The 13,405-nt window shown below is 34.9% G+C and overlaps 1 protein-coding gene and 1 long non-coding RNA gene across 2 annotated transcripts in view; one reads left to right on the forward strand and one right to left on the reverse strand.

Moving 5' to 3' along the window:
* Positions 326-10,805, forward strand: LOC109848710 (uncharacterized aarF domain-containing protein kinase 1). The gene is given in 13 exon segments (XM_020418360.1): positions 326-616; positions 698-781; positions 1,570-1,710; positions 1,802-1,872; positions 2,691-2,784; positions 3,046-3,123; positions 4,267-4,333; positions 6,170-6,286; positions 6,427-6,467; positions 8,194-8,241; positions 9,397-9,517; positions 9,642-9,822; positions 10,664-10,805. Coding segments are annotated over 13 exon segments (1,335 nt in total). The 5' UTR covers positions 326-466.
* The window catches only part of LOC109848711, a 1,235-nt gene continuing 246 nt past the window's right edge, over positions 12,417-13,405 (reverse strand). Inside the window, exon 2 of the long non-coding RNA XR_002248859.1 lies at positions 12,417-12,779. This is a non-coding gene — a long non-coding RNA (uncharacterized LOC109848711). The remainder of the gene's footprint in view (positions 12,780-13,405) is intronic.

Genomic DNA, 13,405 nt, shown 5'->3' on the forward strand with positions numbered 1-13,405 from the left:
CCCCATCCATTTGCCCGAAAAGTTCCCATAGAAAAGGAGAGATTTTTAAAACAGACTATTTTGAAAATATAATTAGTTAAATCGATTAAATGTTTTTAACAAAAACAGCTATTTTCAGCCACTACAAATATGATTTATGAAATACCCTATAAAAAACACGAAAACTACTAATTCTGTCTAATATGGGGGCGATTGCTAATTTTTCTACCATAGAAAAGGCCAAAAGGGAGTCCACTCTGCTGAGTGTTGGAGCATCGAATTCCGCGGACCCAAAAGTCCATTTCGTTTGCTAAAAATAGGCCTTTTGGGCTGTGACGAAGCCATTAGCCCACGCCAACAGCATCGCTTCGCAAAACCCAGTCCCCTCGATCTCTCGCCTTGTTGTTGGTCCTGACGAAAAGAAGCCCTTTTCTCTTTCCTCCCCTCGCCACTCTCTCTCTCTCTCGCTCTCGCTCTCGCTCTCGCCATGAAATTTCGCGCCAAGCTCCGCCTCGCTGCGGGGATCGCCGTCGCCGGCGGCCTGGCCTGGCAACTGAACCCTAACCTCGTCTCTGGCGACCGATCTTTGTCCTCCGCCGTCGACGGCGTCGTCCGATCCTCTCGCGCGATCTATACAGTGAGGCCACTCGCGTGCTCTCTCTGTTGCTTTTAATCTTGTTTAGGTTTTGGGTCTGATGACGATTACTGTTTGTTTTAGATAAGTTTTATCGTGGTTGATTACAAGTACTCGCTTCGGAGCTTGCCGCCTCAATCCAACAGCTACAGGAGCAAGTTATCCGAGGTATTCGAGAACTTCAGCGTATTTAACTATTCGAAAATTTCAAATTTTCGGTGCGACGTCGTTCAGTTCTACTGTAGCTAGAAATTTATGCACCGTAAAAACAATATATTTGGGTTTAAATGAGGAACAAGCAGCATAAATTCACTTCTTATCTGTTATCAAGGTAATGTGTTAAATAAGGTATCAATTCTTTCACGCATTTGCCAATATAGACAGGATTCAGATTCTCTCCACTAGAAAAAGAAAGCAGTGGAGGGACCACTACTTAATCACGACCATTGATTATGCAATGCACTAGGTGGTTATGATGTTTTTCTCTGAGTACAATACACGGGGATATAGTGAGCGTTAGATTTAAATTGTACCACAACCACCTACTAGATATTTAATGATTGAGATTGAAGTAGTGATCTCCACTACTTTTTTGTAATGGAGGGGATCCAAATTGATATAGATAACCTAAGTTTTTAAAGGAAAAAGGCCAGAGCTTGAGATATATTGAGAGCAAACATAACTAGTACTATGAGGATGGAGGGACGAGAACTAGTTAGAAATTTGCATAGGGCCTTCTGCTTTTATGCGTTTATGCGGCTGCAGGTGATCAAGACATAGCTCTATGAGACGTGATGGACCCTTGCTAATATTTTATTTAGTCCGACTCTTTGAGCTGAAAATACCATCATTTCATCAATCCATATATGGTAGCAAGTTGGTCAAGCCTAACAAAACACAGTCATAGGCATGACAAGTGTATTTCTAAAACCATAATTTATATTTGTATTTTATAGGTTCATCTCCGCTCAGCCAAAAAGCTACTCAAGTTGTGTGAAGCAAATAAAGGATTTTATGTTAAAGCTGGTCAATTTATGTCATCTTTGAGACAAGTTCCTAAGGAGTACACTTCAACTCTTTCATGTTTGCAAGATCAGGTTTGTGATTTCTGCATTACCTGTTCATGTTTAAAAAGACTTGTCTATTTCATGTACTATAAGTCCTAATGTTAGTGATGTCTTTTCTTAGGCAATTCCTTGTAGTTTTAAAGATATTAAAGAAGTTATCAGCAGCAATTTGGGCAAAGACCTCACTGAAGTGTAAGCTTTTTATACCTGACATAATTTTGAGATACAGTAGCTGCCAATTTTTGTTGCCAATTTTACATTATACAACAAAGGAAGTTTGAACTTTGGCTTATTTTTATTTTTATTTTTTGAAGTTTCCATCATTCACTTGTTAAACAGTTCCTTGAAATCAATACACTTCTTTGTAATTTAGTACTGCCTTCTGTATGTATTCCTGTGCTGTGCTACCCCTTTTTTTGGAGGAAACTGTGCAGTGCTACTTTTACTCATCCTATATATTTTCTTGTTTGGTTTCTTGTAGATGTCAAGCTATCATGAAATACGAATTTGCATTTACTGCCACTAGGAAACTTTCCTGTCGTTTTAGGAAAGATGCTCTTCTTTTGTTTTGTTTCTTGATTTAGATTTACTCTGTGGAAACGGAAATTCCCAACTGAGATCAATTATGGCACGGTGACATTTGTGTTGTATCGTGTGACATGTGCTATGTGTTGTGAAGGGTAAGTTTGGTCTTATACTCCAATTTGAAGAATTTTGTCTCAGAAATCACTTTAAAGTTAATTTTGAACTTGTTAAACTTAAAGACATCTGCAAATTTGCTAAACCATGAGTTTGTTCTTCAGTTTCTATAGCTATTTCATAGTGATTTAGCACACCACCACCAGGACTTTGATTGTACAGTTTTATAAGTAACCTTTTAGAAGGGAAAAGAAAGCTGTCATTTATTCCTTTTGTCACTGTTGGGCAGCCTTCTTCGGATGATCTCTAGAGGCATAGGGAAGTTTCATATAGTTAGATGGTTCTGCTTCTAATTTTTTATTATGCCTCAGGTTTTTGTCATTTGATGAACAACCAATTGCTGCTGCATCAATTGCTCAAGTACATCATGCATTTTTAAAGGATAACCAAGAAGTAGCAGTTAAGGTAAGTATTATTTGTCAACTGACTATAGACTTAAAGTTTATTTTATTTTGTTTTCCCTTTGTTTGTTAATTTTTCAGATACATCCTGCATTATTAGCAGATGGATTGTCTTTCTTCCTTATATTTATCTACAATTCGTATTATAATTTGTTGACATATGTTATAAATTTACCTACCTGAATTCTTTTCAGAAAAACACAAGTAACATTTGAAACCTAATGATTTGACAGTATATTTGAACAAGTGGTTTATGTTTATCTAGGTACAATACCCTGATTTAGAGCAGCGGATGAGAATAGATGTTACAACTATGGATGTCCTCTCAAAAGCAGTTTCATGGGTATGAAAAACTTGGTTTTTTATCATCTTCAACACTCTTTTCTGACATATATATAGCTAACACGATGGCTACATGGTACCGCCATGATGATATTTGTGTTGGGATCATGTCACCCAAGTTGGTGGATGTTTTGCTTGTCTATATTCTTTAGTCAATCTTATAGATCTATATACAAATACTTACAATCTACCAAGGTTATTGCTCTCTCTCTCTTTTATGTATGTTATGTCCTATTCAAGGTTACTTTTTAGCGTTGCCACTGCAAGCCTTCTTAGTCTTGACTAAATGGTAGGACCAACAAGGCACGCTCTGTTTTCACCTTTTTGACCCATGTTAGTGCTCTGTCACCATAAATTCGATTTAAGTCTACTGTAACAGTTAGAAGAAAAAGGACACAGTGTGTGTGTGCTCCCACAGTAGGGAATCAGGTCCATTTTGCCATCAGAAGGCAAAGACCAATAATCACCTACTTTATTATGATTCTTCAACTATAATTTTTCTCAAGCTTATTGCATGTGTTAGTACTCAGTTCTATTTGTTCCTCTAATAAATTTCTAATAGGAATTCCAATCGGTCTAAACGTTTTGTTTTGCATTAATAGAAACAAAGAATAAGAAAAATGAAGATATTATTTATTATACAAGAACAAATTTGCCTTTTCATTTCCCATCCTTTGGCTCACTATCACTAGAGCCTTAATCATGAACATTTGCTTTTGTGAGAGTAACTACATCATGCTTAAGGACATGTGCTTGTTCTTTGGGACCTGTGTGCATTTCCAAAACATGTGCTTGTATGTGCTGTTGAGTCTTGAGGCCTCACATATGTACTTAGTGTCCTTGTAGCCTGAACTGCTTTGTAGTGATACAACTAAAAATACTAAACTAGTTAAACTTGTATGGATTACATTAATGATACTTGCTGGGGATGCAGCCTGTTATCTTATCGTATGCTATAATCTACGAAGTATCTCTTCTTTATAGTCAATTTGAACTTCTCTTAATCCTTAATTTTACCATAGAAGGCCTATTTTTTTTAATCAATGAAGCATCTTTTCTTTATAATGTACAAGCATCTTTACTCTGTGGAACGTGAACTTCTCTTATCCTTAATTTTACCTTAAAAGGCCTTTTTATTTTACAGATTTTTCCCGATTACAGGTTTCAGCGTGTAGTTTCACAATTTGAGAGAGCCATGTCTATGGAGCTTGGTATGTTGTGTAATAAGAACGCTTTTTACTTGGAGCACTTTATATCCTGGTTTGAAAGATTTTAAGAAGTGATCGGAGAATGTATTCTGCAGCGTGTTTGCATCTGTTTTCCATGCTTGCTCATTTTAGATTGAAGATTGCTAAGTAACTTCTCTTAATATTTAGCATTTTTGTTATTGACTGGTGTATTTCAATAATATTGTTTCTCAAGTTCTCAGAGAAAATATTTTTCTCTCTAGATTAACGAACTTTTCCCGGAACACCTTTTGAGATATTCACATTAGCAAGTAACTATCATCTTTATAGGGCTATTATGAGGGTTAGCCTTGCTATGCAATTTGATATCTACTAGGTGAGTGCTTACTCATACAAGGATTAGAGCTACAGGCATCATTAACACTGAAGGAATTTCTTGCTTATCAGTATAGACACTCTGAATATACAAGATGTTTTTCCACTGGGTAACTGCATGCCATACTAATTTTTATAGAAATTTTGAAATCCTCACTTTTTATTTCCTTCAGTACATTTAGAGGCAATAAGATGTTAATGGGTTTATTCTTGGGCAATGCATGCTTAGTATAAAGGTGTTAATAATATGAGCTCCTTATTTGTGATTTTTTAATCTCTTTTTTAGATTATCGTGATTAGAAATGTAGTTATTAGTTTGAAAACTTTTTTATAAAGTATGATTTATTGAAAATCCATTTGTTTGGTGTATCATAGTTTATAATGAATTACAAACTCAGGTTTTCTTGTAAGTCTGTGCCTCTGTTATTGGTCTACCTGCAGGAAGTTAAGTAAGCTCATCTCTTTGAAAAGTATACCGAAAGCCGTCTTGTTTATACATGTAAATTTGAGTTTCTTGTGTTTCAAATGCTGTGCGTTTTAATTTTAACATTTTAGTTTCTGTTGATTTGTAATCTTCACTTGCCTTTTTTGCCTGCAAATTCAAACTTAGTTTCATCTCTAATTCCTGTATGTATTTTGAGTCTAGTTCCACTATTTATTTAAAGTTTTAACATTCAACTATGGATATTAGAAGACTCCCAAAATTTAAGATCTTTAAAAAGTCCGAATCAAGTCTTCACTAGATATTTTGTCCAGTTTAGTTCCAAGTCTTTCTCCTAAAACACTGAATCAGGAAAATGCAATGGGTTGCCCAAAATTTCTAATTTTTTAGGCTGCCTTTATCCAAGTTGTCAATAGGTATCTAAAGGGGAACGGTTGAGTTCTTAGGGGTTTGGTGTTGAGCTTGGATTATATTCTAACTTGTGAAAAACAGTTGTCGACAAGGTCTAATCTGAGTTATTCGGTTATTGCCAGCTTCTACATCCTAGCACACTTTTGTAGGTGTTCTCCCTCTCATGTATTGAAACTAGGTCAATGTTAGTTTCTGCAGCTGTATGTAAGCAAATAAATACTAGATCCATGAAGAGATTTTAAAATTCTTCTGTCTCTTGTGAATCATGATGAAGAATGGCATGCATACATAGTTACATACATATATATACAAATACACATACACATGCACGCATGCCCGCCTGCCATGCATGCTCGCATCCGCCCATGACCGCACCTGCAGCACGCGCGCGAACAGACACAAACTCACTCACTCAAAGTTAATTCTGCAACTTTTGCTCAGTTACTTAATTGCATCTAAAGTTCTTTTTAATATATGTCAGATTTGTTTTTCTGAATTGATTGTCCTTTTCCATTAACCAAAGTCCACTGATTTCTTATAGGTCATTAATTTTTTAAATATGCAAGTTATTTCAAATCTTCTTATAGATTCAAAAAACAAAGTAATATTAACTCAATTCAGTTGTTGTAAAGATTTTATTCAGGAGGCGAAGAATTCTGAGAGAGCTGCCAGAAACTTCAAAAGGAATAATGTTATCAGAATTCCCCATGTATTTTGGGTATGAAGTTTTGGAAAATAACACAAAACTAGTAGTATAAAAGTTAAAACTTCTAGCTTTATGTTTTGAAGCTCAAAATAGTAGTCAGACCACATGAGTTTATTCCCCCCCCCCCCATGCTTTAGCATGGTAAAATCTGACTACCGGTGACGCCTTGCAGGACCTAACAAGCGAGCCAGGTTCTGACCATGCAATTTTGTAGTGGACCAAAGGCTATTATATGGCTTATGTATTGCATCTGGTTTTATTTTGAAGCAGTCATTTGATGCATAGGTTCTGTTGCTACCAGCTCTACCAGCAAGCTTCCCATGTCTTCTTTATTATCGAACTGAAGTTCATACTTGCAATATATCCTGTAGCTTATTATATATATATATATATATTATATATTATATATTATATATATATATATGATATATATATATATTCCTTGTTTATCCTTAACCCTTGTTTTGATTACAAAATATTGAAGACTATAAAATTCATAATGGTGCTTCATTACTCTCTCAGGATTGTACATTACAAATCTATAGCAGATATCCCTTTAGCCACACCTCTTCATTTTTCCAACCTTCGCTGTCCAGGTCACTGAGTGAAGATGGTGTGATTTGTGGACAAGTGTCTCGTATGCTAGTCTTAAAGTGGTTGTCAGACAATCTGACTAGTTTAAGAATTGGGATCCTCTCCTCATCCTAATATTTCCTAATGAAGAATTGTGAAGAGTTGGGACGGGGACCGACAAGCATGGGTGGGAAAATGAAAGGCCATGATGAAAATGAAAGGGTAGGATCTCCTTATTAGGAGCTTTTCATTAGGAGAGGATCCGGATCCCTAGTTTAAGCTAGTTTTGGATGCTAATATCTGAAAGTAGATTTCCTTAATTGCACGGCTGATTTGAACAAAATTTAAGAAGTAAGAACTATAGAAATGAGAATCGTGACCAGAGGAGATGGCATATAAGAAGGAGAACAATCTTCGCTCGTTTTCATATCTTGTTATTGTGGGGAAAATGTTCTATGATAAAGTACCAACTTTTTCTTGTAATTTATGCTACAGTCATACGACCTTCTGTTGTAAAGAATGTGTTGCTTTCAGAAAACTAGGACTTGGATATCTATGCATATATGCACGGTACTTTGTCTAGCAGATTTATGCCTGATATAAACTTACTAGTCAAATAAGTCTTTTGCTGGTAAGTTATGTGTCGATATATATTTGTGTAAATCACTTAGGGAGCATGGTTTAGGATCATTATCACAAATGGCATGCTCCAAAAACAGTAAACTCAACTACATAAACCACATACATAATATTAAGGTGCATGACATAAACATTGTAGTAAGGAACATCCTCATTCTCTTTTTTATCTGGCCCACTAACCTACAGCTGCATCACCTATTCACCAAAAAATCATGCTCAATCTATCAAGATTATTGAGTCTAGAGAGGAAGAGGAGGGCCAACTGAATCATAGTTGCAATGAATTTGTTTTGGGATATTTCATTTTGATTTTATCTGACTGTTTTCGATAATTGTTTTGGACTACAGCTTTGATGAATGATGATAATAATTTGCAAGAAGAAAATGGTGAAAATCTTATGCCCCCTTGAATACATGAATCAAGTAATATTTTTAATTAGTTTATTTCCTTCATAAACCTATTGAACATTGTAGCACGGTAACACACATAAGTTAACATAAAAAGAGTTTTGTGATTAGTTAAGTTTATATCAGGAGCAAACCGTGTTCCCTAAGTGATTAGCAAAAATATAGAATATGTTTGTTTTGTTACTGGAACTATATTCATAGAAGGTGCTATGGACCTGCAGTATAGATGTAAACTTCTGATTGTTTCAGTTTTAAGTGCTAATCTTAGCTTGTATCTATGAGAATTTAACAATCATCTTTTGTTTTTGACAAGGATTGAACAATTCTGTAGGTTGATGACTTGGATTTTCTCAAGGAGTCAGGTATAAATCCCATGAAGGTTTGTTTTCGAAATCAGAAATCCGTTTGTGTTGCTAAGTGCAATTTATAGTACATGATGCAAATTTCAAATACATGCTAATGTTATTGTTACAATTGAGATTCTCTTTGTGCTTGACAAAGGTTGGTTTCAGTATCGTGCATAAACTATTGCGATAAGTAGCTTAATATATATAATAAAAGGAAAGGATCTTGGCTATCTTTTTATTCCAAACTATGTTGCCCCCCTAATCACACACTCTCAAATTGCTGAGTAGCCTAATTGTCAAATTCTGACTTTTCTTTTTCTTTTTCTTAAAAATGCATAAGCATTTACTGTAATTTACATTTTAGTGATTAATCTCAGAAGGAAAGCATTTCTTTTTTGTTGATGACATACTCTTCTTATAGTTATCAGTAATTTTCTTAGTGTTCAAAATGACCAATAATCATCTGGTAAGGTGGTCAACGAACTTGCTCAAAATGACCAATATATCTTAGGTTATAGAAGCATTATGGTAACCAGAAATTTTCTTTCTTTATAATTGATTCTGTAATATAGGTTTTTCCATCACGATGAATTTTAAAATCAAGTAGGATGTTGAATTATAGGTTATTGAAATGGGATCTCATTCTCTCTAGTGCTTTTTTATTATGAGAAGGAGGAGGTGGAGGATATGTTGAGAGGGAGATAAAATGAGAATTTTCTTCAGATTTAAATTAAAACATCCCCTAAATTCTCATCATAACAAAAAATAAGTAGCAAGCAAAGGTCCCTCTGTTAATAATGTAACTTTTAGGGTTTATTAATCATTTACTAAACACAACAAGTTTTATGATTCTAGTGATTATTTCAGGAAGGCCTTTTTTTAAATTTATCCAAAAAGAAAAGAAGGGAAAAAACTACGCATGATGCTATAGTAATTTGGTTTTGTAAATAGGGTAACAAGTAGCACAATGCATACTTGTTTTGGGTATTTGCATTATGCAAGGAGATAAATAGGTAGAAAGATGTAAAATGACCCAAAAAATTGTTATTTTCACGTCTCCTTCCCATTTAGTGATTTTGAAGGATGGAAAATATCTGTGTATGCAAACAGGTATTTTATTATTTTAGTATTTCCCATTATTATAATCCTTTAGTGTTTGTATAATTTATGGATTATAGAAATTGCAGGTAGCTAAGGCATTAATGGAAGCATTTGCGGAAATGATTTTTGTGCATGGTTTTCTGCATGGAGATCCCCATCCTGGTAATATATTGGTTTGTAAAGAAGGCAGTAGAGGATTTTCTCTCGGTATGTATTTTAACATTTGTTTTAAGCTAAACATGTCTACATTTGTATACTGCTTCTTTCATCTCTATATCTTATTGCACATTCCAGTTGATATAATTTCATTATGCATTCTTCAAATATACAGTTCTTTTAGATCATGGTCTGTATAGAGAGTTAGATGAAAGGTTCAGGTTGGACTACTGTCAGCTATGGAAGGCCCTGATCCTTTTGGATTCGCAGAAGATTCAGCATCTAGGTGAACAATTTGGAGTTGGCAAATATTCAAAATACTTTCCTGTCATTTTTACTGGAAGGACTATAGACAGGTAAATTTTGGTTTACATTTTTACATATGCTGAAGTTATGGATTTATGTTCATATGACAGCACCGAAAGCAAAGCCTTTATTTAGACAACTTTTAAATTTGGAATGTTGGCACATATTTCTATGCCATGTTTTCCATTCAGAGAGAAGCTGCATCTCTCTAGTACTGTTATCCTGTTGTTTTACTGTCCAGCTGAGTAGCTTGTTTAAAGCCATCTAAATGCATTTCTTTCAATATTAAAGTGTTTTGATGTGCTATTCTTCTATCAAGGAGCTGTATCTATATCAAGTATGAACTAAATACCACAATGAGAGTTGAATTTGTTGATGTATACCAGTACTTATTGGGACTGTCCATCCAACTGGTAAAAGCTAGATCTAACAAGTGCAAACTGTGATTAAACAAATAGCATGAGGTGAAAAGCCTTTGAAGAACTTATCATTTCAAAAGAATTTATTTACCCAGGTAAAGTTGAGTATTGTTAGATAATTATAAAACAGAAGATTCATGTTAGTACATAATTTGCTAAAGAGTTGATTTTTCTTGTGGTGTATTTGGATTACTTATTGCAACTCAAGCTGTGAACACATAGTGAATTGGATCTACAATTGCTGAATTTCTATATTGCGTCTATATCAGTTTGCTAATATGAATATGCTATTGTGCACAAACAGTCTATAGTAGGTTAGTCATTTATAAACCTTGCTTCTAGTTACTTTGCATGTTGCACAAATAATTCACTGCATTTCCGTGATATTTTTTTAATTAAGGCATGTACTACAAACACCATATAAAAATATTTGATTCTGTAGTTCTTAAAATTCCTATCCGTTCCTTGCCAGCAAATCTACTCTTGGAACACAAATGTCTATTGAAGAGAAGAAACATTTAAAACAGGAACTGCGGTCTTTGAGGATGGATGATATTTCCTCATTCATGGAATCTTTGCCACCTGACTTCCTTTCCATACTACGGACAGAGTAGGGCCAATATTCCTTCATCTGTACTTAAATGTGTTTAAAAAATTTTCTAACTGGAATCCTTTTAACATAATTTCATTTCAGTGGTTTATTGAGGTCTATAGTGAGCAAGCTGGGTGCACCACGGAGCTTACGTCTTCTCACATATGCAAAATATGCGGTATATGGTCTTGCAACAGGGCCTGATGTCAAACCTGGTGAGTTTTTATGGAAATCTGGGTTCAAATAAGAAAAATTAGTATAGAACACGTTCATAATGTTCAGGTGATCTGATCCTCAGGTTTCTTAACTCTATTTTGTTTTTAGAGCCCAGTATTTTTGTACTTAAATAACCTTAAATTTGAAAACAAAGCATATTAAATAAAAATTAGATCTATAACGGTTTCTCGGAATAGAGATAATAAATCTCGAGAAGTTTAGTAGATGAGGATGTCTCACATTTATGGGGATGAGGTGGTGTTTCTAATTGCCAACTTTGTCCATCTAGGTTCAACAATTGAACATGTTTTTTCTCGAGTCTATACAAGACTGAGCTACCTCCAGTTGAGGGCACTTGTTGGTAAGCTTTTATTTTCTTATTCATGCATCTAAGCAGAATCTGTGTGTTATATACTATGAAGGAAATTCATCTAACAGTCAATGCTATTCAGAGATGGCAGCATTGATTTCTCAAATGAAAGATCTCAAATTTTCGCTCGTTCGTAAGTTGAAGAGGATGCTGCATGAAGTCATGAATTTTCTCTATTCAACTATATTTTTCTTCCAATCATAAAGGATTTCTGGAGTTGGAAAAGAAAATTGGATGCAGGGTGGAGTCATTGGAAGATTGAATCCCGCAAGAGGAAAAAAGCCAGTTCCTTGAACGGACCTTGGTACTATATTGAATCCATTGTAATGCATCACATGCTATAATCTGATCATAATTTTTTTCAACAATTCAACTTGTCAAAATTCATTCCATCTCTGTGAAAACGCATTTCGTAACTATTTTTCTTGTCAATAAAGTGTATGGAGGTTTGATTTCAGAATTCTCTATTCAATTATGAAGCATTCTCGGTTCTAACATTATCGCGGCATGTATTTTTCAATTATATATACAACCTTTGGTCCTCAAACATGGTTCTCACTAACTGTATGACCTCGAGTTTGACCTTCTAGTTGAAACTATGTATTCTATTTTTACTCTTATGGATAGCCACGTTCAAACCGCATTTCTGTAACCTGAAGAAGGAACAACAATTATATGCAGCATGTGTGCGACAGATGAGCTAAATGAGACATCAACTCTGTGTTGGGATCCTGGATTGAAGGTGGTAAATCGACAGAATTCTCACTCCTTGCAGTTCTAGTGACCAAATAACATGAGTGCAGCGAGAACTCGATCAGGATGGTCAAGAGTATAGCCATCAGGTTTCCTGCCAAATGCCCTCAGATCCGATCATTATTTTCGTCTCTTGTATCAAAATTGCTACTCTCATATACCCAAATTCTAGATGTAACCAAATATACGTTGAAACCTGCAATTGCCTAGAAAGAATTTCTTACGAGACTTGCTTACTACACGTAATAAACAGGATTAATGTTTACAGCTGAAGCCACTGAAACACGATACAGAGAAAGAAGAAAGTAGGCAACTTAAAGAAGCCGGTTCCAGAGTCAAGGTAAAACAGATCAATCTATATAGTCAGATAATACCAAAACTACATCTTATAACTATACTATCCCAGCACCACACAGGAAGAAACTTACAATACAAAAAGTATACTGAATTTCACAAGCCACACATACAATGCTCACTCTGATATCACGCTGCCAGCTTACAAGTCGGTACTAGTTTGCCTGAAGGTTTTCATGCTCAGCTTATAGTTCAAGACATTGATCAGCTGATTCGTACACCGATGCAAGAGAAAAAAATATGGCCCTAGTTCCATCAATTCCATGACAAATAAAAAGTCCCCTAAAGTCTGATCTTCAGTCGCTGCAAAATGAGCATGTCATTTATTCAGCTAAATGAGCAGATGATTAAAAAAATACTAAATGGATTTTAGAAGAGCAAAAATTGACTACTTTGTCCAGAAACACAAGGGAAAATCTTGCATCGGATCCGGTACCAGCAGTTCAGCATTTTCGGCAGTTTCAAAAAATTTCAGATTAGAAGTAAAGGAATTGTTGCTCAAATAGATTCATCTGCATGTTAAATTTTAATCAAGAGTTCTTTTAATAAAGTACAAATAATTGACATAAAGCATTAACCTTCTTATGTATTTTCAAATTTTAAATCCAAAAAATTGAAATTGTTACAAGTTAGGTACATGATTCGACCAAATACCTTCAACTGTATTCCCGCTTTGATATGCTACATGCAGCCTAAAATTTAAAGTTAATTTATTGTGCTACTACCATTTATATAGCCAAATTGACTACATATCACATGCCTTGTCCTATTTCAACATCCTAACATATAAAAGTTTTTGCATCCTCCAGTCTTGAGTAAGAAAATTATCCACTTCACCTACAATATGGTGATCCTATAGCCTTTTTTCTTATCTTTTCTTTCTTTCCTCTTTTTTTTTCGGGAGGTTGGGTTTTTTTTTTTTTGGGGGG

The sequence above is a fragment of the Asparagus officinalis genome, chromosome 7, assembly GCF_001876935.1.
Source record: "Asparagus officinalis chromosome 7, Aspof.V1, whole genome shotgun sequence".
Classification (NCBI taxonomy): Eukaryota; Viridiplantae; Streptophyta; class Magnoliopsida; order Asparagales; family Asparagaceae; genus Asparagus; species Asparagus officinalis.